This window comes from Schistocerca gregaria, chromosome 8, assembly GCF_023897955.1.
Source record: "Schistocerca gregaria isolate iqSchGreg1 chromosome 8, iqSchGreg1.2, whole genome shotgun sequence".
Lineage (NCBI taxonomy): Eukaryota > Metazoa > Arthropoda > Insecta > Orthoptera > Acrididae > Schistocerca > Schistocerca gregaria.
The window spans coordinates 88,527,222-88,550,784 of NC_064927.1; the positions used below are offsets into that span (position 1 = coordinate 88,527,222).

General features: G+C 40.1%; 1 protein-coding gene across 1 annotated transcript in view; it reads left to right on the plus strand.

Annotated features, from left to right (window-relative positions):
- LOC126284384 (ruvB-like 2) overlaps positions 1–23,563 on the plus strand; it is a 108,534-nt gene that overhangs the window by 80,224 nt on the left and 4,747 nt on the right. Inside the window, exons 8-10 of the mRNA XM_049983270.1 lie at positions 2,122–2,342; positions 8,937–9,075; positions 9,427–9,532. Of these exons, the coding sequence (XP_049839227.1) occupies positions 2,122–2,342; positions 8,937–9,075; positions 9,427–9,532 (466 nt within the window). The remainder of the gene's footprint in view (positions 1–2,121; positions 2,343–8,936; positions 9,076–9,426; positions 9,533–23,563) is intronic.

Sequence of the window (23,563 nt, forward strand, 5' to 3'; positions counted from 1 at the left end):
CATGAGCTATGATTGTTTGAGAAAAATGCATCGCAATATCTATACCAATGCTTTTGATAATAACGTGCTGTGTTTATTGGAATTTGTATTTATACTTTCATAATGCAAAGATATGCAATGCACATGTTTTTCTGCACCAAAGATTTTTCCAAAATGTGTTGTTTTATTTGTTGGGTTTTGTTTGCTAAAGTGCTGGGAAGTTCTATGCTGGTGTATAAAACCTTTACCATTCGAAGGATTGATAAGTTCATGATTCCAAGTAAAAGTATACTGTCACTTGACACAGAAAACATGTATTTTCACTCGGGGAAAAATGTATTTTTAACCGGAAAATCCAGGAACTGTTTTTCCTTTTCCACATATACTACTTGAATGTGTGTTTTTGATGGGTATTTTTATATTTGTAAAGTCAGTTCAGTTTAGATTCAGGGCAGCTGTACTCATCAAACTCTGACTGCAGTTACTGCCAAATTTACTATTGCAACTCCCCATAAGGTATATTAAATGTAACTTTACAAAAATTATAAAATATTGCTTTGTGGTGACACTAAAATTTATGAAAATTACATTTGATTTTACATGTTGAATAGTCTTGTTTGTCTCGCTGAAGCATATGGCAACAAAAATTGTCTTTGTGCGGCTTACTTTACGTGTAGAACTTGGGAATCCTTGTATACATGGATTTTCCTAATGTATCATTTCCCTGAAATTGTAAGTTTAATATCCAATTTGATTTTTCTCTTTGTAAACTAAATTTGGAAGGTAGTGTCCAGTATGTTACAGAAAATATGAAATTCAAACACACATGAAAAAAGGTTTTGCCTCATCTTCGTTCCGGAACCTTCAGTGTGGTTGGTGGGTCACGTCTTCCATAAACAGCCCTTTTCAATCTATCCCGGGCATATTCAGTAGGGTTCCTGTCTGGACAACTTGCTGGCCACTCTAGTCGAGCGATGTCGTTATCCTCAAGGAAGTCATTCACAAGATGTGCACAATGGGGGCGCTAATTGTCATCCATGAAGACGAATGCCTGGCCAATATGCAACCGATGTGGTTGCACTATGTCGGAGGATGGCGTTCTTGTATTGTACAGCCGTTAGAGCGTCTTCCATGACCACCAGTGGCATACATTGGCCCCACATAATGCCACCCCAAAACAGCAGGACACCTCCTCCTTGCTGTACTAACTGGACAGTGTGTCTAAGGCATTTAGCCTAACCGGGTTGTCTCCAAACATGTCTCCGACAGTTGTCTGGTTGAAGGCATATGTGATACTCATCGGTGAAGAGAACATGATGCCAATCCTGAGTGGTCCATTCGGCATTGTTGGGCCCATCTGTACTGCGCTGCATGGTGTCGTGGTTGCAAAGATGGACCTCGCCATGGACGTCGGGTGTGAAGTTGCACATCATGCAGCCTATTGTGCACAGTTTGAGTCCTAACACAACATCCTGCGGCTGCACAAAAGGCATTATTCAGCATGGAGGCATTGCTGTCAGGGTTGCTTCGAGCCGTAATCCATAGGTAAAAGTCACCCACTGCAATAGTAGCTCTTGAGCAGCCTGGGCGAGGCATATCGTCAACAGTTCCTGTATCTCCTCCATGTCCGAACATCACTTTGGTTCACTCCGAGATGCCTGGACACTTCCCTTGTTGAGAACCCTTCCTGGCACAAAGTAACAATGCGGACACGATCGAACCGCGGTATTGACCGTGTAGGCATGGTTGAACTACAAAGAACATGAGCTGTGTACCTCCTTCCTGGTGGAATGACTGGAACTAATTGGCTGTCGACCATTTAATATGCGCTGCTCATGCAGTTCTGGGAATAGGAATGATACAAAACTTTTTTGATGTGTATATTTGAACTGTATAAATTTGTAATGAAACAATGGAAATGTCCACTGTTGAATTTGTAATGAGTAAGGTGTCTGTTTGCTTATGAGAGTGTGCTGCCCATAATCTAGTTTGAGTCTTGCATGATGCTTGTTTACAGAATTATTAGGGTTAAGTACATAATGTAGTCCACAATTTCTCAAACATTAGCTGTAGCACCATTTATGCTTAGATTTAAAGATTGCCTGTCTTTATTGACTAATATATTGTCATTGTCTACACTAGGTCCATATGTTAGACATTGAGTGCTTTTCATTCCTGAATCGTGCTTTAGAGAATGAGATGGCTCCAGTTGTCATTATGGCTACCAATCGTGGCATAACTCGGATAAGAGGCACCAATTACCGATCACCTCATGGAATTCCTCTTGACCTTCTTGACCGTATGATAATTGTGTCAACGTCACCGTACCAGGAAAAGGAGTTGAAAGAGATTTTAAAAATTAGGTGGAGTATTCATTTATCTAAATATTTAGATGAAAGATTGTTTGAAGAGTGCATGCTACCATTAAAACAATCAAGTTTTGAATGTGTTGTCTCTCTCTCTCTCTCTCTCTCTCTCTCTCTCTCTCTCTCGCACAGCACACCTAACTGGCAGCACAGAGACACTTTTCTCTTCTGCTTTACCCCTTCTCCTTACTTACTCCTACACCACATTTCTTATTCTTTAGTCAGTATTTATGAAGTTTACATTATATGAATTTATCCATACTGAAAGTGTCCAAGTCAAAATTTTTAGGATCTCCGACCAGTATTAATGTTTCATCACCCACTCTAGGCTAATGTTTGAACATCAGCTAGTGTTACACATAGTTAAGACACACTATAATGGATTACACACTCTTATTTTTTGTAATTGTTCAAAAGCCATTGAACTGGATATAGGCCCTTCCAGTACAGACCAATTCGTATATGGATAGCTTACTTTGCAGAGCTACTTTGTAAACAAACTGCTTTCCCTCTTGGCAACATTAATCCCAAAGAAAACATTTTCGTTGATATAGCAAGATGTTACACAAAAATTTGGAAATTTTAGTATGAAATATCAGAAAACTTACTATTGCACAGAAATTTCCTCATTTATACAAAAATACTCACACTGGCTTGTATGCTACAATTTAAGTATATACACTTCCTCTCTTCCCTTTTCCTTCTTGGAAGCAATAAGGAAGTTTGTGGCGGCTTTACTGTGCTGTGATTGCTTCTTGCTCTTAGTGTTGCAGTTAAAATGACGTGCAAGGGTAAGAGATACATATATCTGCTCGGGCAAGTGATGCGTTTGTGTCTCTTCATTCAATAAATGTAACCAACAGAATATCATATATCTCTTATTCTTCCATGTCCCCAAATCTAAGGAAGGATATGTCATTCTGTCAGGTAAATCTCATATTAGAAGATGTGGGAGAGTACAAGTGGTTGCCAGGAAATGTGCAGCATCAGCATGAGAAAGAGTTGTCTTTATGAATTCTGTGAGAGTAGATTGTCATCTGTTAGTGAGGGATGAGCAGTGGCACATAAGAGAAAAGAACAATCTGCAGAATAAACTGCTTGCTTGTTGGACTTCTACTGCTTCTTCAACTGACAGAAATTTCAAGCCCCAGTATACCATGGATTTTCAATTGTCACTACATATTTGGAATAAGTTACTTTGTAACCCACCTCTGTATGGGATATTGCCCTGTGACGCAACTATCTTGACGACAAAGCGGTGATTTTTTGGTTTACTGTGTTCTGTTTACAGCAGTTTAGCACAGGCATTACTTTCTCAGACAAGAAAACTTATATTGCATTGTGTGTTAACCTACAATGGGCTATCCACTCGCATAAATGACTATTTTGGAATAACACGTATTACTGACAAAGTGAACTGTAGATCTGTCTGTTGCAGGAGCTAGCACAGTCAAGTGGCTAGGCACAGTCATGTTCTAGTTCACTGTAGTGTATACTTTCACCTCGACCACAGAAAATGCCTCCATGGGCAGTTGTGATCGGGTAGCGTTAATATGAAATGTGTTCAAATTGTGAATATGGACACCCATCAGCTGTATAATGTAATGACGACATTGAAAATGTGTGTCAATAAGCAGGAAGTCTGTGTTCAAGCCCCAGTCCAGCACAAATTTTCATTGTCGTCATTTTGTTACACAAGTGATAGTGTTTCTATTCACAATGATGAATACGTTTCATGTATTTCATAAAGGCTGTAGTTCCCTCCAAACACGGCAATATCGCATTTGTTGTTAACGTCGTTAAGCAATATTATGAACAATCAAAAAAGTACCAACACTGCAATAACTTCAAAGCTTTTATCACACAGGACTGATAGCTATGAGACTGAGGAAAAACTGTTCTGCCCGTGGCATTCAATTTAAGTTCGCTAGAATAAACAAGTCCTTATGTGAGAACGAAGCTTCATTGTTTTAAAAAAGGCACACTACATTACATTTTTAAGAAAAAATTAAACATTGGGACTAAATGCGACCAAATGCGTATTTGTACATATTCCTCTGTGAGTGAATTGAACTTCTTGTTGAAGCATCTGGCCATGTGTACTTTCAAATATACAGGGTGTCTCAAACCTTTTGGGTCAAATTGAAACAGGTGATGGTGGACCCATAACTGATTCTATAGAGACAGGGAACCAATAGTCAGAAATGCATATTTAGTATATTCGGGGCACATACAGTGTTTGCCGCATAACAACAATGTAGCACATAGTAATTGCTCAAAGCAATGACGCCATTCTGAATGCGTGTATTTCAATGGTGCATGCAGTTCTGCCACACTCGCCCAAAAATCCTGGGTGTCTGTTGTACACTGGAACAGGCAGCGGGTGATAAACAGCTTACACCCATGACCACGAAACAGACATGTTGTACAAGACTTAACTTACAGCACATGTGTCATGAGATGACCCCTTGCACTGCACCAGTGTATTAAACTGAGCTGCATATATAACACTACCCCTGGTGTCAGGTGTCCTTTGCTTCAAACGGCTTCTGATGTGTCCAAGTGTGTATTACTGTGTACAGTACATGATGCATAGTCAAAGATAGAACGTTATTCGGCATGAGAGTTGGCACATGCATTTAACGTATGGGGTGGCAGGATGAAATATTTGTAAAACATACAGAGAAAGCATTCCCAACAGGTGTCATTCTAATTGGAAGAAGTTTATCTCTTGGGATACCAACTCATGAAAGATGGAGTCATTCATGCCACAGTATGTCATCCTAGTTTCCCACCAAAGACATATCCGAACACCAGACAAACGATTGAGCTCAGCTACCTATGCTATTAGTGTCATTGCAAATTTTGGATACAAGCACATCAGTAAGTTAGCTTACCATGCATATTTTCATTCATTGCTTTCTTACGGAATCATCTTTTGGGGCAATTCATCACTAAGAAAGAAGGTATTTATTGCACAAAAACGTGTTATCAGAATAATGTCTGGGGCTCATCCAAGATCATCCTGTAGACAGTTATTTAAAGAATTAGGGATATTGCCAGTAGCTTCACAATATATATACAGCCTAATGAAATTGTTGTTAGTAACCCAGATCACTTCAGAATTAATAGCACAGTCCACAGCTACAATACTAGGAGACAGGGTGACCTTCACTACCGTTCATTGAATTTGACATTGGCACAAGAGGGGGTGAATTATACTGCCACAAAGATTTTTGGTCAATTGCCAAACAATATCAAAAGTCTGACAGACAACCAATCGGCATTCAAAAGTAAGTTAAGGGAATTCCTCAATGACAACTCCTTCTACTCCATAGATGAATTTTTAGACATAGGCCAAAGAAATACAGTAAGCATTAACAATTGTACCGTATAGAAGACTAACAATGATTATTTGGGATAAATGAATCTTGTGTACTTTGACACGTTCCACATCATTACGAAAGAATCGTGTTCATGATCCATGGAACAAGTAATATAACTAACTAACTAACCAGACTTGGAGGAGATGTTGTTGGATCACGTGGCCAACTACCCAGCAATAAGTGTCCATCAACTTGCAGTGAAATGCAGACTTTGAAGGATACAGAGTGGCAAGTTCTGTTGGAACAGGTATTACATCCCTATCATAAAGAATGTGTGCAAGCTCTGGAACCAACAGAGCTTGAGCCTTACCTTTACTTCTATCAATTGATTATTCACCACAGTCCTGTAGTGCTGAATTTTGTACAGTTCACAGATGAGACCTCATTCACCTGTGATCGTGTTTTCAACAGCTGCAACAGCCATGTCTGGAGTGAGGACAATGCCTATACCAACAACATTGGTGGCCATCAGGAACTATTTTCTGACAGTGTATGGTCATGCATTGCCCAAGATCACCTAATAGGACTGTGTTTGCTGCCTCCTCATTTGACTGGTACAGTGTTCCTGTGAGATGTGCTGCTACAGTTCTTGGAGATGTACTACGTGTTGTATGCGAAAGGATGTGGTTACAACATGAAGGTGCACAAATGCACTTCAATGTTAATGTCTGTGAGCACCAGAACAACACATGCTCTCATCGTCGAACTGGAAAGGAGGACTCACCCGTGGCGAGCATAATCGCAGAATCTCGCACCTCTGGATTTTTTCCTCTGGGATTAGGTGAAGACGTTGTATGAAACCCCCATAGAAATGGACAAAGATCTGCTTGCTAGCATCCAAGCTGCGTGTCTCCTGGTACAACAGACACAAAGGGTCTTTGAGAGAGTGCTGGAGAACTTAATGTGTCATTTCCATGCTTGCATCGAAACTGCATCATCACTTTGAGCAATTACCATGAGCTACATTGCTGTTATGCAGTGTATGCTGTGTGTGTCTATAACATAGTAAGTATGCATTTCCGACCACTGGTTTCCTATCACAGCGCAATCTCGTATCTCACTATCACCTATTTCATTTCCGTTATGCAGTACAAGGTTAATTAGAAAGTAGGGTCTGAGGCTCTTTAGCTAATGGAATGTCCCGCAGACATTGAAATGGGCATGTGCACCGACTGCTGGCATGCCTTGCTCTTCAAATGGCTTGATTTGCATTGATATTGTCGCAGTGTGCTGTTTACAGTGAGTTCAAAATATTTAAAACAATTGATCAACTTACTGACTGTGAAATAAGGTCAGTGATTTGGTTTTTGGTGGCAAGGAATGTTGCAGCAGCTTAAATTCATAGACAGATAAGCGAGTTGTAGGGACTCGGTGTGATGAGTGACAGCCAAGTGTGTGAGTGAGTGATAGCTTTCAAGGAAATGCAGGAAAATCTCCATGATGAACTGTATTTGGGCCGACGGTCGGTGATCTCAGATGATTTCGTCAAAGTCTTGGACAAAAAAGTTTATAGACTGGTGATTCATAGCTTCAGATTTAGCGTTGGCATGAATTTCCGAATGTGGGTAGAACAACATTGCACAAAATTCTGAAAAGTAGCAATTTTGCAAATTATGTGCACATTGTTTTTCCAGGCTGGTTACTGAAAAACACAAAATGGAAAGAATGGTTTGTGTTATTGATTTTTTACCATTATCATGAGGAAGATGATCAATTTTTAGAGAACATTGTCACAGGGGCTTCTCACATGACCCCAGAGTTTAAGCGCCGTTCAATGGAATGATGTCACATGATTTCACTAGTCAAAGTAGAGGCCAAGCAGACAGTCTCGATACGTAGGGTTACGGTAACCGTGTTTTGGGATAGACTTGGAGTATTGTTAGGCAAGTTTATGCAGCAAGGGACAACAATAAATGCAGCCGTTTATTGCGCTACACTGACTCGACGTGCAATACAGAATAAGCATCATTGATTCCTGACATCTGGAGTTTTGTTGCTGCATGACAATGCCAGACCACGTTCTGCCATCCACATCCAAAATCTGATCAGATGTTTTGGATGGGAACAGATAGTTCACCTACCATATAATTCAGGCTTGGCGTCAAGCAATTTTCGTGTGTTTCACTACCTGAAGGAGTTTCTCAGCAGCAAGTGCTTTGCAACTGATGACGTGAGAGATGCAGTTAAGGTCTGGTTATTCTCACAGATGGCAGACATATGTGACTTAAGGGGTGCAAAGGCTTGTAGATTTTTATGACATGTGTAAACATGTAGGGAAACTATGTAGAAAAATAGAGAAACATGTAAAGTATGAAATAAAACAGTTTAATAAGAAATCAGACCTCGCTCCCCAAATAACCTTCATACCTACAAAATTAGATGATGATATATTCATTAAAAATTCTGAGACTGTGCAAGTGTGCTTTAAATATTCAACAGGGCATTGAAAAAGCCCAAAAAGTGAGATTCGACATTCTCAGAACTGCATGGACGGTAGCTCTGCTTTTCTTAATATGACACCTGTGTATGGAATTACAAGGTTACTTTACTGTACAGCACTCATTCAGTCATCAGTCTTGCAGCTCTCTTACATGGTTCCAGTCCCAGGAGACCTCACTATCCACACCTGTTAATCAGTAATTTATTTATCGTTTTGTAGACCTATGATTTTTCCTATTCCCTTCTCACTCTTTATTTCACTTATAAATCCTCCTGCAGAGCTCTCAGGTTTATTCTCAATTTTCATTTATAATATCATTTATTTCATTTTCCTTGTACTGCTATAGCATGCTAGAAAAATCCCCTGGTAATTTCATATCTTTGTGTATAGGATTGTTACTATGCTGAATTTTATGTTACTTGCTGCTCATGCTGTTAGCCCTCAGATGAAGACTTCACTTCCAAAATCTTTTTAACAGTCACTGCTTTTTAGCTTCCTTCATGTTTGGTGCATTGGTGACTATTGTCAAATGTTTATCTTAATTGTTAATTGCAGTTTTCAGTTTCTAAATTCCTGTGTGACTTTGTTACATTTAATAAATACAATGAAATTTCACTTAAATTGGTTACTACAATAATTCAATATGTGAGCTTCATCAGATGTTTCCTTTTGTTTCTGTAGAGCACAAAATATTGATATTTAATTCTCTTATAATACTTCGTGAAGTTCCTAGGTGAATGACATTTTTCTCATCGCTAATTTAAGGTGTGAAGAAGAGGACTGTGAAATGACAGATGATGCTCTGACAGTTTTGACAAGAATTGCACTGGAGACATCATTGCGATATGCGATTCAGCTCATCACTACTGCCAGCCTTGTTGCTCGTCGTCGGAAGAGCACTGAGGTATGTGTCTGAATACAGTAACTCCCTATTTTATGTTATACGAAAATGTGTTAATAATTTTGTGTGCTAAATAATAGCAAAGTTGCTCTTTCAGAACAGCCCAAATTGTTGATTGTACTGGTTGTCAGGCCAGGAACCATTCGTGGCAATAATGGTCTATGTAAAAGTTGCAGAGCTTATTTTAGTCTCTCTCTCTCTCTCTCTCTCTCTCTCTCTCTCTCTCTCTCTCTCTCTCTCTCTCTCTGATGTATGTGTGCCCACACACACAAATTGATGAGAGAGAGGGATATGCAAATTGCAAAGCTTAAAGCTTATTTTTATTTATTTACTTACTTACTTACTTTAATACAGGTTGGCATTGAAGATGTGAAAAAAGTGTACTCCCTCTTCTTTGATGAAAATAGATCTGCACAGTTCCTAAAGGAATATCAGGATGAATTTATGTTTAATGAGATGGGTAAGTGTCTGTTTGTAATATTTATTTTTGCATCCAGAATTTCGAAAATCTTATTCTTTTCATTATTTTTTGTTTAATAGTAAACAGTAGGAAATATTCTCAAGTGACTCTTCCTAAAATCTCATTTATCCAGACGAGGTGAGACTGTAGGTCATCCAGGTTATAAAAAATCTGGGTAAGCTGAAAAGTCAGGGAAAATATGACTGGTTATACATATTATATTTATTTTTATGTGACACAAATTGTGCATTTTTTACATGCATTTTACACTTTGAAATAATCAGTAAATTTGTTTTGATCCAGATTTGCATACAATTTATGTGCTGCAAAATCATGCGGGCATTTGATTTTTAAGTTCAGTAGATGATGTTGCTGCCTAGTGTTTCAAGTAGTTATTTTGTATAACTATGTTGTTGCCTGTTAATGTTATGTCTTCAGATTTAACTCTATCTTCATTCGCTAAGCCATCGTTGCTGCTGTTACTGTAGGTGAATAAATGATAATTGTCATTAGAAGTCAAACCATAGCAAATATTATAATTTTGCAGCCAGTTCTTTACACCGTCAACTCCTGTATCTGAGCATGTCTCTATAAACTTCAGCTAGATGACATTTTTGCAAGTTTCAGTGTGTAAATCCTATCAGTGGTCTCATAAATGGCTGGACATACACTATTCTTTGAGTCTGAAATTGTTGAATAGGATATTGATTTTCAGGAAACTGTCTTAAATGGTTAATTATGTCACTTTGTGCTCCTAACATGCTGTTTTCCTCTTGAATTTAAATATTTGTTTATAATAAGTGAAAAGAATTTCAAATGCTTTGAGAGCCCACTGATACACTCCATTTGAGTCATGTGATGCCTATGATGACATTGGCTAAGCTAGCTGGTCCTACTGTCGTAATGCTAATTCACAGTGCTGTCTTGTTTTGGAATTTATGTTTTGGAAAAAGAGTTCCATATGGTGTGTAGTACTATGCTGTACAGATAAATCTGTCAAAACTCCTGAAAAGTCATTTTTAAGTGTTCCAGAGAATGACCAGCAAATTGCCACCCCGTCAATGCACAAGTTCACTAACTTGATTAAAAATGTTTGCACTGTGAAGTTAATATTAATTTACCTCCGAAATATGTTTTCCCACTGTTGCCAGGAAGGATAGTGTCATTCAACGAAACTAAACAGTTAATGAAAATTGTTGTTCTACCCAATTGCACATAAATTATTCAATAGCTTAGTTATTAGTGTGGTTGACTGTCGAATTTTATATGATGATATCCACAGGTTGGTGATTTGAATGTAACCCAAAAATAAATTTTAACTCATTTTTAAAACTCGACTGTTCCCTCATATGAAAACCAAATTACAATTACAAACTACACCACACCGATCAGGGACAGAATGTTACTGTGTTTTCCTTGCTGTCTACACTTGCTTACATATGCAATCACTGTTCACACACTGGTTAATGTGACTACACACTTTTTGCTTTTATTAGAAACAATGTTGTTCTATTTATTTATTTTTTATCTTCCTTATTGTTTAAACTTGGAAGTTTCATTACCTTGTATAAAAACCTTCATCTTCTTGAGACACTGACGTTAGTTTAGTCTCACAAACGGCCCTTACATTTGTGTTACCTGCATGTTTAACATGCTTTATATTTCTCCATATAGAAAACCATCTCATTCTATACCTCTTTGTACTGTGGGCATATGTTGATAACTTCTTCACTACTTGCTTCCCAAAAAAGTGAATTGTTTGTTCGCAAAGTAAATGCATGTATTCTCTGTTATCCATTTCTCAGACTAAGAGTAATGTGAAGTTGTATATAATACATTACACCATCAAAACAACTGCTAGAATTCATATGCTTGAGGGAAAAACCTTGTTTCACAAAGCGCCTAGCATCCAGTGCACGTTGGTCTGTCGGTTATTCGTATAACTTTGAAATGTGTCAGAGTTGGTTTTTGAACATCGTTGAACACATTCTAAGTTGATTGCTGAATGAATCATAAGTTGATTTGTGAATGCGTGCATAGTGTACGTGATGTCTCTTCTGTCTGTGGAATCCTCTTCACATCTAGAAATAAACTTTCCTGCAGACAAAAAGGGGCTATACGAGCTGATCAGAGTATAGCCGAATGAAAGAAAGACAACCACTGTCTGATTATGTGGTTGATTGGGTTTGCGATGATGAGCGTTGTTATGATTACCAGTGAAATCCATAGACTCAGGCTACCAGAGTGCAAATAAACAACTAACAGGAATAACAGGTAAGAAAGATTACGTATTATCTTCTCGGTGTATCTAAGAAAATGAAATTTTGACAGAAAATTTTTGGCCAGTTCGCTATACCAGCAATTGCCAGTTGTACAGTCTCCGGCTAGCAGCCGCTTTAAGGTCTGTTCTGGAAGTAGCACCGAAAACAGGTTGTACGAACACATAACAATGCCTAACCAGAGAATAATCGCGGGATAACTAAGCTGGTGATTCTGGCAGAGTTTGTGAAGTTAACTGGCGAATAAGCTTTTACATTGGCAGGAATAGATACAGAATTAGTGAGGACAACATTGTTTGTTAGAACGAGGAAGGAGAAGAAACGGTGAAATCACTTAAATTATCAAAGAATGACAATTCCAAATTTATATCAAAATTTCGCACTACTACTTTTAAATCTTATGCTTGAGAAACTGGAGCGTATGAATGAAGTGTAAAACTACTTCCTAATATAAAGCTTTTTGTTTGTAGTAGGCCTAATTTGATATTGGTACTTTATGAATTATATTCTGCTGTGTTATAAAAATGACCATTTCTGCCAAAACAGTCTCGTTTATTTGGTGTGTGTTAATATTACTGCAGTATTATAAAGGCCTATTTTGTTTTATATCGCAGACAGTGACAAAATACCGGTAATCAGGTCGAGAAGCCACACCAGTCTTGGGCCTATTTGTAATTACAGCTTTTTCAGTATTAGACAAAATCATTTCGATTTTTCATGTAGCAAAATGTTTCACCAACTTTGATGAGGTAACAGATCCTTTTGCAGAAAAGAAAGCAAGATAGAGAGAAAAAAATTATAGGAGCTAGGATTGAAGAAATGTGCACTGTCTTGCTCGTCTCTTCTCTTTGTTGTTTTATTTATCCTATACTTAATTTTGTCACGTAAAGCAGCAAGTTGTTAGCTAATCGGGAATAAAGAGTGCAAATTTTCTGATTTTTTAAAAAAAAGAGGGGCAAGATGTCAAACTGGCTGACTAGAAGCAGGAGAGGCACCATAGAACATTTTAATTTCCATTGTCCTGAATATATTGTGATGGCATCCTGTACAAAATATACACCTTTCAATTCCACAGACCGAAATACAGTGACATGCGATAGAAGGATGCCACTATCTACTATTGCCCGGTTCGGAAATATCGTAGATATGGGTCTGATGCACAACAGGGAAGTTACAATAGGGAAGCGGGTAGTCTCCACGTGACCCGTGTTTACATTTAGTGATTTTGCTGTTTCCTCTTTGTCTACTGCACTCACGTCCAATGAAAACAAAATTGATTTCTTTGGCCAGGAGCTATCGTGAACTAAAATACATTCACATAATTACGGAAGGCTAAAATACTTTATTAGTTTCAGATTTATTTTATTTCCCCCTTTCTGACAGTCAAGCATTAATTGCCATGCAGAACAATGAAGTTATTTTTTATCGATTTGCTGAAGAAATTTGCTTTCATTAATCTTTTCCGCTGAGGCAGTCAATATATTTGAAACAAAGGGTTTAATTCCAAACTGTTGGCTAGTTTCAACTGTGCAGTGCATTTCAAGTGTACGTTTTCATCTTCTAGCACGTATGGCATTATGCCATAACAAAGAACCAGACATGAGATAACAAAGTACTGGTACCCAAGGAAATTTACATCCCAAAACCACATGGAAAAGCTTAATATCAGGGCAATGCCTACTTCACTGGGAATCTGGGACCCATTTAAAAATCAGCTCTTTGATGATGAGCCATTATAAGAATTTATAGTTCAGATCGTCACACTTTTGTCGTTATTAAAAAGTTTACTGGCACATTTGTGTGATATATCTTAAAATGTAATACGTCCATAAAAGACCAATATTATATGTGAAAGTTTAGTTTTTATTGTATCAACATTATATATATAAATTTAAACCATTAACTTTTCCTGTTTGTGTGTTCGCTCTACTTAACAGTGATGTTGCTATTGGCTGACTACACCATGTGTCCTATGCTCTGAATATCCGCTGTCATCGGCTGGCGAGATCACGTAACTTGAGCTATTACTGGCTTACAAATACACATCGCAATCTCGATTTCAATTCTTCGGAAAGTAACATGTGGTATTTGGTGGAATTAGAGTTTATACTTTCGTAATATGAATATATGCAGTGTATATATTACTGCACATCAAACATCTTTCCAAAAGGTGTTTTTTCCTCTTAGTTTTGTTTTCTGAAGCGCCAGGTAATTCTACGCCCATGTATAAAACCACAACCATTCAAAGGATTGATAAGTTACACAGTTCCAAGAGAGAATGTACTGTCAATTAACAGGGAAAAACTATGTTTCCACCCACGAGAAAGTGTATTTTTAACTGGGAAATCCGGGATTTTTTTTTCCTTGTCCGCGTATACACCCTGATACACCATCCCAACTACTTTGTGTGCTGGCAGGTAGCGCAGAAAATGACTGTAGGTAATGGAATATATGATTGCTACACTTTCCTGTGGGTGCAAAGAAAAATTCTCACAGTTGCTGAATGAGTAGTCAAGATGTGAAACTTCCTGGCAGATTAAAACTGTGTGTCCGACCGAGACTCGAACTCGGGACCTTTGCCTATCGCGGGCAAGTGCTCTACCAACTGAGCTACCGAAGCACGACTCACGCCCGGTACTCACAGCTTTACTTCTGCCAGTACCTCGTCTCCTACCTTCCAAACTTTACAGAAGCTCTCCTGCGAGACATGCAGAACTAGCACTCCTGAAAGAAAGGATATTGCGGAGACATGGCTTAGCCACAGCCTGGGGGATGTTTCCAGAATGAGATTTTCACTGTGCAGCGGAGTGTGCGCCGATATGAAACTTCCTGGCAGATTAAAACTGTGTGCCTGTCCGAGACTCGAACTCTGTTCTGCATGTCTCGCAGGAGAGCTTCTGTAAAGTTTGGAAGGTAGGAGACGAGGTACTGGCAGAAGTAAAGCTGTGAGTACCGGGCGTGAGTCGTGCTTCGGTAGCTCAGTTGGTAGAGCACTTGCCCGCGAAAGGCAAAGGTCCCGAGTTCGAGTCTCGGTCGGGCACACAGTTTTAATCTGCCAGGAAGTTTCATATCAGCACACACTCCGCTGCAGAGTGAAAATCTCATTCTAGTCAAGATGTATCCATCCACTGGTGCCACTACCATATCCACTGGACAGTGTGCCTTGCCCTCTTGAAACACTGCTAGCACAAGTAACTGAACTAGCTACCAAGTCATGGCCGTACAAATCTGACACTCCACACGAGTATCATGACAGCAATAATTGTCAAGCAGAAACAAATGTTTGTCCACCACGCAGAATGTCTGCTGATATCACAGAAAATTTGGAACTGCAGCTAGGTGATGTTGACCATCCTTAGGTAAGGAAAATATCCCTCGAAGTCAGATGTGATCGCAGCTGATTTCAAAATGGACTATCTATGCATAAAAGAGAGCTCTCTGAAGCTACAATTCCTCATTGATCCAGGCTCTGATGTCTGTGTATTCTTCTTCTCATCTTCCACAATGAAATATTGACAGCCAGTCAGTTGTACTCTGTGTGTGGAACTCCATTGTGTCACCTTAAATCTAAACTTCCATCTTAACACACATTCATAAGGAGATTCATTCTTTCCAACATGTTATGCTCAATAGTAGGAGCAAATTTTTGTCTTGCAGCCTCCTCACAGACCTTAACCATAGACATATGCTTGACACTACACAGTTGTCTAGTCGTGGACACCTATGCCATGCAAACTATTCAGGCATCAAAATGATCATTGCTGAATTGCCATTTGATTATATGTTTTCACCAGTTCCCTGAAGTAACGTGCCTGTCTGCTACTGTAGCACCAGTAAAACACTCCATATTGTCCATAAAATAGAAAGAATCTTTCACATGGGAAAAATATATTAAAAACAAAGATTCCAAGACTTACCAAGTGGGAAACAAGCTTAATGCGAGAACGATACATGCTCACTACCCTGTGCCATATATTGAAGCATTGGCTATGCACATTCATGGAAAAACAGTTTTCTGCCTTATAGACATTGTCTGTGCTTTTAATCATATACCCACTGTGTCAGCCGATATACCCAAAACTGCTGTTTGCTCTCCATTTGGACTTCTGCAGATGCCATTTCGACTGTGCAATGACTCCCTGACTTCCAGTACATTGTCAATGAAGTAACTACAGATTTAGTTTTGTTGTGTCTAATGTTGTCAAACAAGGCAAAGCAGTTATAGTCCGTTCATCACAAGAAAAAACCTGATGTAAACAAACACAAACACGATGAGGTTCTGGAGCAATAGCATACGTACACCGGTGGTGTTATACTCTTGGAGGTAGGTCCGACTTTGATACATCAGATATTGTATTACTAAGTTATGTTCAATGAAACTTTAAGGTATTCTAATGTCTTAACTGCGATCAACATTTTTCTGAATCATGCTTTAGCTATGTAGCTTTTATTTAAAAAATTGTGTACAGTCACAGTCTCTGTTGTACTCTGATTGTCACACTAACACGCAGTACGTAAATGGCTGAGCTGCTTCTAGCTACGTAGTAAAACGCATGTGAAACACGGTTAAAAAGTGCTGAGAAATAGGCTGTGCTTAATGATTTCACAAATTTACAGAAAAAAAAAAAATCGGCTTTGAAGTTTTCTACGGACTATATTTGATTCATTTAAGATACAAGTACCCAGAGGATGTATAGTGGAATCGGTAGCATGGTAGGTTGGTAATCTGTTGCAGCTCATGAATTGCTGGTTCAAGTTCCGCCTCGGTCTTTCTTTCTTTCTTTCTCTTTTTTTTTTTTTTTTTCTTTTTAAATATACCTACATGTCATATTTGTAAAATCCATTATTTTTTTTAATGAATAATGCATGTCTTCTTGTTTCTAATTACATGTACATGTGAAATTCCAGTTTTCATTTCACATATAAATTCTTAGTTATTGATATTTTTTGCAAGTTTGTTAATGAAGATTGCTTAAATTAAGAAAACATAAAAGTTAAATTTTTAGGACAAAAAGGAAAAACCCAATACTCTTTACTTGGACTATGTTCATTGTTTTATACCACACATGTAGTCCCTGATGAACCAGAGTGATAGGTGTTGTAGAAACTGGAACTAATGCACGCATCTTTATCACATGTCACTGCCAAACACTGGTGGGATATAGAATGGCATATTGTAAAAGATGATGAGATAACGCAGTGCCTGGATGGCTTTGTAGATTCTGTCAGTGGCTACAGTATTCAACCATATGGTGAGATCCCTGCAGTATGCTTCTGCATCACACGCAGCTTGCTCACAAAAATCATACTGTTTATGTTAAGAATTTTCACCACACTTCTTTGTAATTAGAAAACTATATTAGGTGAGAACGAGAGCATTTTATGCTTTCTGTCTGGTCACCTAAGAAGTGTGCGATAGTGCTGGTGTTTTGCCAGACTTTTCATTCTCATTAAAAATTAAATGACATTTGAAGTTTTTTTTCACGTTTCAACTGCAACTTCTCACATGGTTGCAGATGATTTGGACCAGCTGGCTGGTCAGTGCTGTCGAAGTTAAATGTGCTGGTAGAGCTGTTGTCCCGTATTATCGCTCAGTCTGTGTGCGTATAACGCAGTATAGAAAATGTCCTTATGATCGTACTTGACTGTACTGGACACAGCTTGGCTTCTGCTCCATGTGAAACGAAATCCAATGTGATTCAAGCAGATGTGGAAGAATATATGGTGTAACGTTTACATCAGGTTTATTCTTATGATGAATACAGTGTATCACATCTACAGCAATTGTCCTCTAGAACATAGCTTCATGATTAACTTAAAAAAAAGTGTCTTTGGAATGACTGAAGTAAAATTCTTAGTGTACCTTACCAATTGAGAATGAATCCTACCATCTCAAGAGAAAGTGGAAACTCTTTCTCAGTTTCCACAGTCCACTAAAATACTGGGTGGTTATAATTAAACTTTTCCTATTTTGACACATTATAACACGGAAACTATTTATGGTACAAGAACCAAACTTGGTAGCATTAATGTCAAGGACATGAGGAAGAGAAACAATGCAGAATCAATTCAATTGAAACACTTTTTATGTGATGCTACGGTACATCATACGATTACATAACGGTACCATTATTGTTGAAAAAGAGGGGGTTAATATGGCGCCCATCAGTGTTCAGAAGAGTCTGAAAGCACAGGATAGCATTCTGCACAGCAGAACGAAGCATGTCCTTAGGTATGTTGGTTACCCTTTCATGATGTGCTGCGCTTCAGATCAGCACGTGTGAATGTTCCCGTGGGGAAACCCTGACCTTCAGGTAGCCCCACAACACAGGGAGTGAGGTCAGGTGATCATGCCGGCCAAGCATTTGGAAACAATCGGCTGATAATTCATTCGTTTCCAAATGTGTTTCAGCGAAGCAGATTAACTTCACGAGCGATGTGCGATGGTCCCCCATCTTGCATGAAAACAGTTGAATTCAATTTCTCTCTCTCTCATGTAGAGTGGGTATGACATGCTGGCAAAGCACATTGCAGTAACGCTGGCCAGTCACACTGCACGTCTTTGGTCCTGGAGTGCCAACCTGTTCAGAAAAGAATGGGCCAATGATGAATGTAGCTCTGTAGGTGACATGTTCGCCGTACAGAGGAACTTCATGCATAGTGACAGGAGGTGACGATCCGTGCACTCGACAATTCACTTCACCCATCAGAGTAAAATGAGCTTCACCTGTCCATAGGATGGTCCAGGGTCAGCGCTCGTCAACTTTAATCCTTGCGGGAAAATCTAGTTCGAAGTCATGTCATGCGTCCTGTGGTGCAAACTACTGGCTCTTACATGGATATCATTTCAGAATGGTTTGAAGGACCTTCCGTACAGTGAACCATGGGATGTTCAACTGTCGTGACACAGCAACTGCACTGCCTGACGATTGGGAATTGCACGCAGCGTTGTCTGCCACAGCAACAGCGATTTCATCCACTGCCTGTGGTGCAACTAGTCATCGGCCTCATGCTGGAGCGACACCCAGTTCTCCAATTGATTCGAACTTCTTCATGCTCAGCATAACAGGTGGAGAAAGAAGACCCTTCCATAGTCCTTTCAGCCCATAATAGTCTTGAAGTGCAGCTGCAGCATTACTATTGTTTAGATAATAAGAGTTTCACCAATAATGCCTTGCTCCTTTCGTCCAAGCTCACGTTGACACGTCAACAAGTTCACTGCGACTGCTCCGGTGTGTTAGCCTATGAATGACAGTGACTGATCACAGCACCTGGTGGCCATAGTTGGACCTGGTTGTTGCTGCTGCGACGCATGGAAATCTTGCACCATTACTCTGGGCATTAATGCTACCAAGTTTGGTATTTGTACAGTAATTATAACCACCTGGTACATGAATTACACCATTTCTTGGGCTCCACAAATTTTTGTCAACTTTTTGGGAGCAGTTGTGCATTATTGGCAGAGCCTTTCAATGAAATGCTAAAAGGCTTGCTTAAACCTGGAGACATGCTGCAGTGGTCTGACAAAAAGAAAGTATACTTTGCCAGAGTGAAAGTTGCTAATTTAGAAGCCACATTGTTAGTTCATCCTCTTCCTGATGGTCCTCTCACAATTATAGTGAATGCATCAAATATCATCAGAGCTGTATTACATCATCATTTACAACATGACTGGCACCTATGATCGTCAACTTGATGCAGTGTATGCCTCAGTCGAAAAGTTTAGGCACAACCTTGAATTCAGATATTTGCAATTCAGACTATAAGCCACTTGTCTTTGTCTTCTGTCAGAAGCCAGGTGAGGCATCACAGTGTGAGCTGTGGCACTTAGACTAGACTACATTGCGCAGTTTACAGTGGATGTTCGACAAGTTGATGGTGAGCAGAATAGGCCTTCAAATGCGCTACCTCACATGGACACTATTGAAAAAGAACTCGACATCATAGCACTTGCCGATACTCGGGGTTCAATGAACTGAAGTCATTCCTCTAAACTCCAACAGGCTTTCAAGTCTTACGAATTCGTATATCGTTCTGGAGTGCAGTACTATTCTGCAATGTATCAATGCCACAAGCGCAACTGTTACAGCCAATTTCTGCCGTAGGCAATGTCCTCTCAACGCCACCCCTCTTTTCCAGGAGTACGTGCTACTGTACGACTAGTGAAAAAGTGATTTCTTTGATCAAATATCGAGAAGGATTGCAAGGCATTTGTCTGCCAGTGCAACGCTTGGCCCTGCAATAAAATAACTTGACACATACAGTCCCATTGGTACCTTCAGCCTATCGATCCAACAATTTGAACGTATCCGCACTGACATTATTGGATCCTCACTGCTGTCAAAAAGATGTCAGTACTGCCCAATAGTGATTGACTGTTTCTCTTGTTGGCTTGAAGGGTACCCAATGAAAGATGCAACTGTAGCCATGACCTCCTTTTGTAAGTGGATTCCATGTTTTGGTGTTCCCCACCACGTCATTACCGATCAGGGCCAATAGTCAGTCACACCTCTTTAAAGCACTTTCCACATTGCGTGACACCTATGAATTGAAACCTGTGCCTACCACACTCTTGTCAGTACTCAGATGCCATAGAGTATTGGACTAGTAGCCTACCTGTTGTCTTACTAGACCTTCCTACAACTTTCAGAGAAGACCTTAATTCAACTGTGGTTGAATTAGTGTATGGACAAACACACCTTCGCTAATGTATCAATGTTGTTGAATAGTAGATGGAGCTAGATGCAAGGGACATTACATTTCGGAAATTGTAAGGGAATTCAGTATTCAGAGAGTCACAGTGTCAAGAGTTTACAGAGACTATCATATTTCAGACATTTCCTCTCACCATAAACAACGCAGTGGCCACTGACAGATAAGCAATAATGCATGAAATAACTGCAGAAGTCAATGTGGGACATACAATGAATGTATCGGTTAAAACAGTGTGGTAAAATTTGGCATTAATGGGCTATGGCAGCAGATGACTAACGTGAATGCCTTTGCTAACAGCAAATCATCAGCTGTTGTGCCACCCATAGGCTCGTGACTATATCAGTTGGACCCTAGACGATTGGAAAACTGTGGCCTGGTCAGACGAGTAGTGATTTCAATTGGTAAGGGCAGATGGGTTCGAGTGTGGTGCAGACACCACAGAGTTACAGATCCAAGTTGTCAACAAAGGACTGTGCAAGCTAGTGGTGGCTCCATAATGGTGTAGGCTTTGTTTACATGAAATGGACTCTGTCGTCTGATCCAACTGAATCAGTCATTGATGGGAAATGGTTATGCTCAATTACTTGGAGATATTTGCAGCCATTCATGGACTTAATGTTCCCATACAAATGTGGATTTAATTTTTATAAATGACAGTGCGCCATGTCAGTGAACCACAATTGTTCACAGTTGGCTTGCAGAACATTCTGGACATTCAGGCATATAATTTGGCTATCCAGATAGCCCAACATGAATCAAATTGAACATTTATGGTACATAATTGAGAGGTCAGTTAGTGCACAAAATTGTGCACTGACAACACTTTCACAATTATGGACAGCTATAGAAGAATAATGGCTCAGTATTTCTCCAGATGTCTTCCAACCACTTGTTAAGCCCATGCCATGTTTAGCTTCTGTACCTCTATTATGCTGGGCAAAAGGTGGTTTTACAGGATGCTACCTGGTGCTACTGATAGGGTGATATCGGCAGGACGTTAAAAATCTATCTGCTAACAAAGGCTCCCCCTCTGTTGTTTGCAAGGATTACCCTGCAGAAGCACTTAGTCATCTGTCAGATTCGTCCCCCTATAAATCATGCCACAATGATTCCATTCCAGAAGGATCTACAGCCTACAGCCTCTTTTCAAATCCTTAGGCCCACCCCAGAACTCTCCCCAGAGTCCATTTCTCTACTCACCCCTTCCACTCCCTGAACTCTTAACTTCATCATGCTTCCTGAAGTCCATAAACCAAACCCTCCAGGACATCCCATTGCAACCAGTTACTGTGCCCGTACTGAGAGAATCTCTGCTGTCGTCGGACCAACACCTTTAGTCTGTTACCTACAATCTCCCTTCCTGTATAAAAGATACCAACCCATTCGTTTCACTAATTCTGCATAGTTCCTGTTCCTTTAGCACATGCTCGTCACTATTGACGCCACCTTCCTTTACACCAACATCCCCAAATACCCCTGATCTAGCTGCTATTGAACACTACCTTTCCCAACTCCCAACAATTTCCAAACCTACAACCTCGTTCCTGGCCACCGGGACCAACTACATCACCACCCACAGTTACTTCGCCTTTGAAGGCATCACCTACAAACAAATACGGGGTATGGCAGAGGGCATGGCACCATCCTATGCCATCCCATTCGTGGGTCATCTAGAGGAATTCTTCCTAACTACCCAGGATCTCAAAGCTCTCAAATGGTTCAGATTCGTTGATGACATCTTCGTGATTTGGATTTAGGGTGAGGATACCCTACCCACATTCCTCCAGAGCCTCAACATCTCCTCCATTTGCTTCACCTGGTGCTCCTCAATCCAACAAGCCACTTTCCTCAAAGTTGACCTCCACCTCAAAGATGGCTGTAACAGTACCTCCATCCATACGAAACCTAATGACTGCCACCAGTATCCCAACTCAGACAGCAGCCACCCATTCCATACCAAGAAGTCTCTTCTGTACAGCTTAGCCACCCATGGCCATCACATCTGTAGTGTCAAGCAGTCCTTTTTGAGATATACCGTGGGTCTCACAGACAGAGGCCTTCACAGACCGTAATTACTCTCCCAACATTGTACAGAAACGATCTCCCACTCCTTACCTTCCCATCATTGTCAACCTCCCACAATCCCACCGTTTGTTCACAGAGGAGCATTCCCCCCATGACTCAGTACCACTGAGGACTGGAGCAGCTGACTTGCATTCTCTGCCAGTGTTTAGACTACCTCTCGTCGTACACTGAAATGAGGAATGTCCTACCCACTATCCTCCACATCCTCCCATAGTGATATTCTACCACCCACCGAATGTACACAGTATCCTCATCCATCCCTAAACAACTCCTGCTCCCAATCTCTTGCCTCATGGCTCATATCCCTTTAATAGACATTGCAAGACTAGCCCCATACATCCTCCTGTGATTACATAATCCACTCCAGTCACAAGCATGACCTGTCCTATCAAAGGCAGGACTACCTACAAAATCAGTCCTGTGATCTAAAAGCTAAGCAGCAACCACTGTGCTTTGATCTACGTGAGCATAACTACCAGCAAACTGACTGTCCACATGAATGGCCACTGACGAAATGTGGCCAAGAAACAGTAGGGCCACTCAGTTGCTGAGCAATATCCAACAAAACATCCTCCATTTCAGTGACTGCTTCACAGCCTGTGCCATCTGGATCCTTTCTAACACCACCAGCTTTTTGGAACTGTGCAGGTGGGAACTCTTTCTGCAATGTATACTACGTTCCCATAACCTTCTTTGCCTCAACTTTTGTTTGTCATTGTTCTTCACGCACCTATCCCTTCCCTGTTCCCACTTCACAGCCTTCTATTCCATAAGTGCAACCTACAGTCTGTTTACTTTTCTCCTTTTCTGCTCCTCCCCCCTCCAATTCCTCACCCCACTCCCTCAGTCTAGCTTCCCAACTGCATCTAGCTGCCCTACCCTCTCTCCACCTCATTTTGTATGCTCCCACAAACAGCACTTTACTACCACCCACAGGTACCCTGCTCTTTCT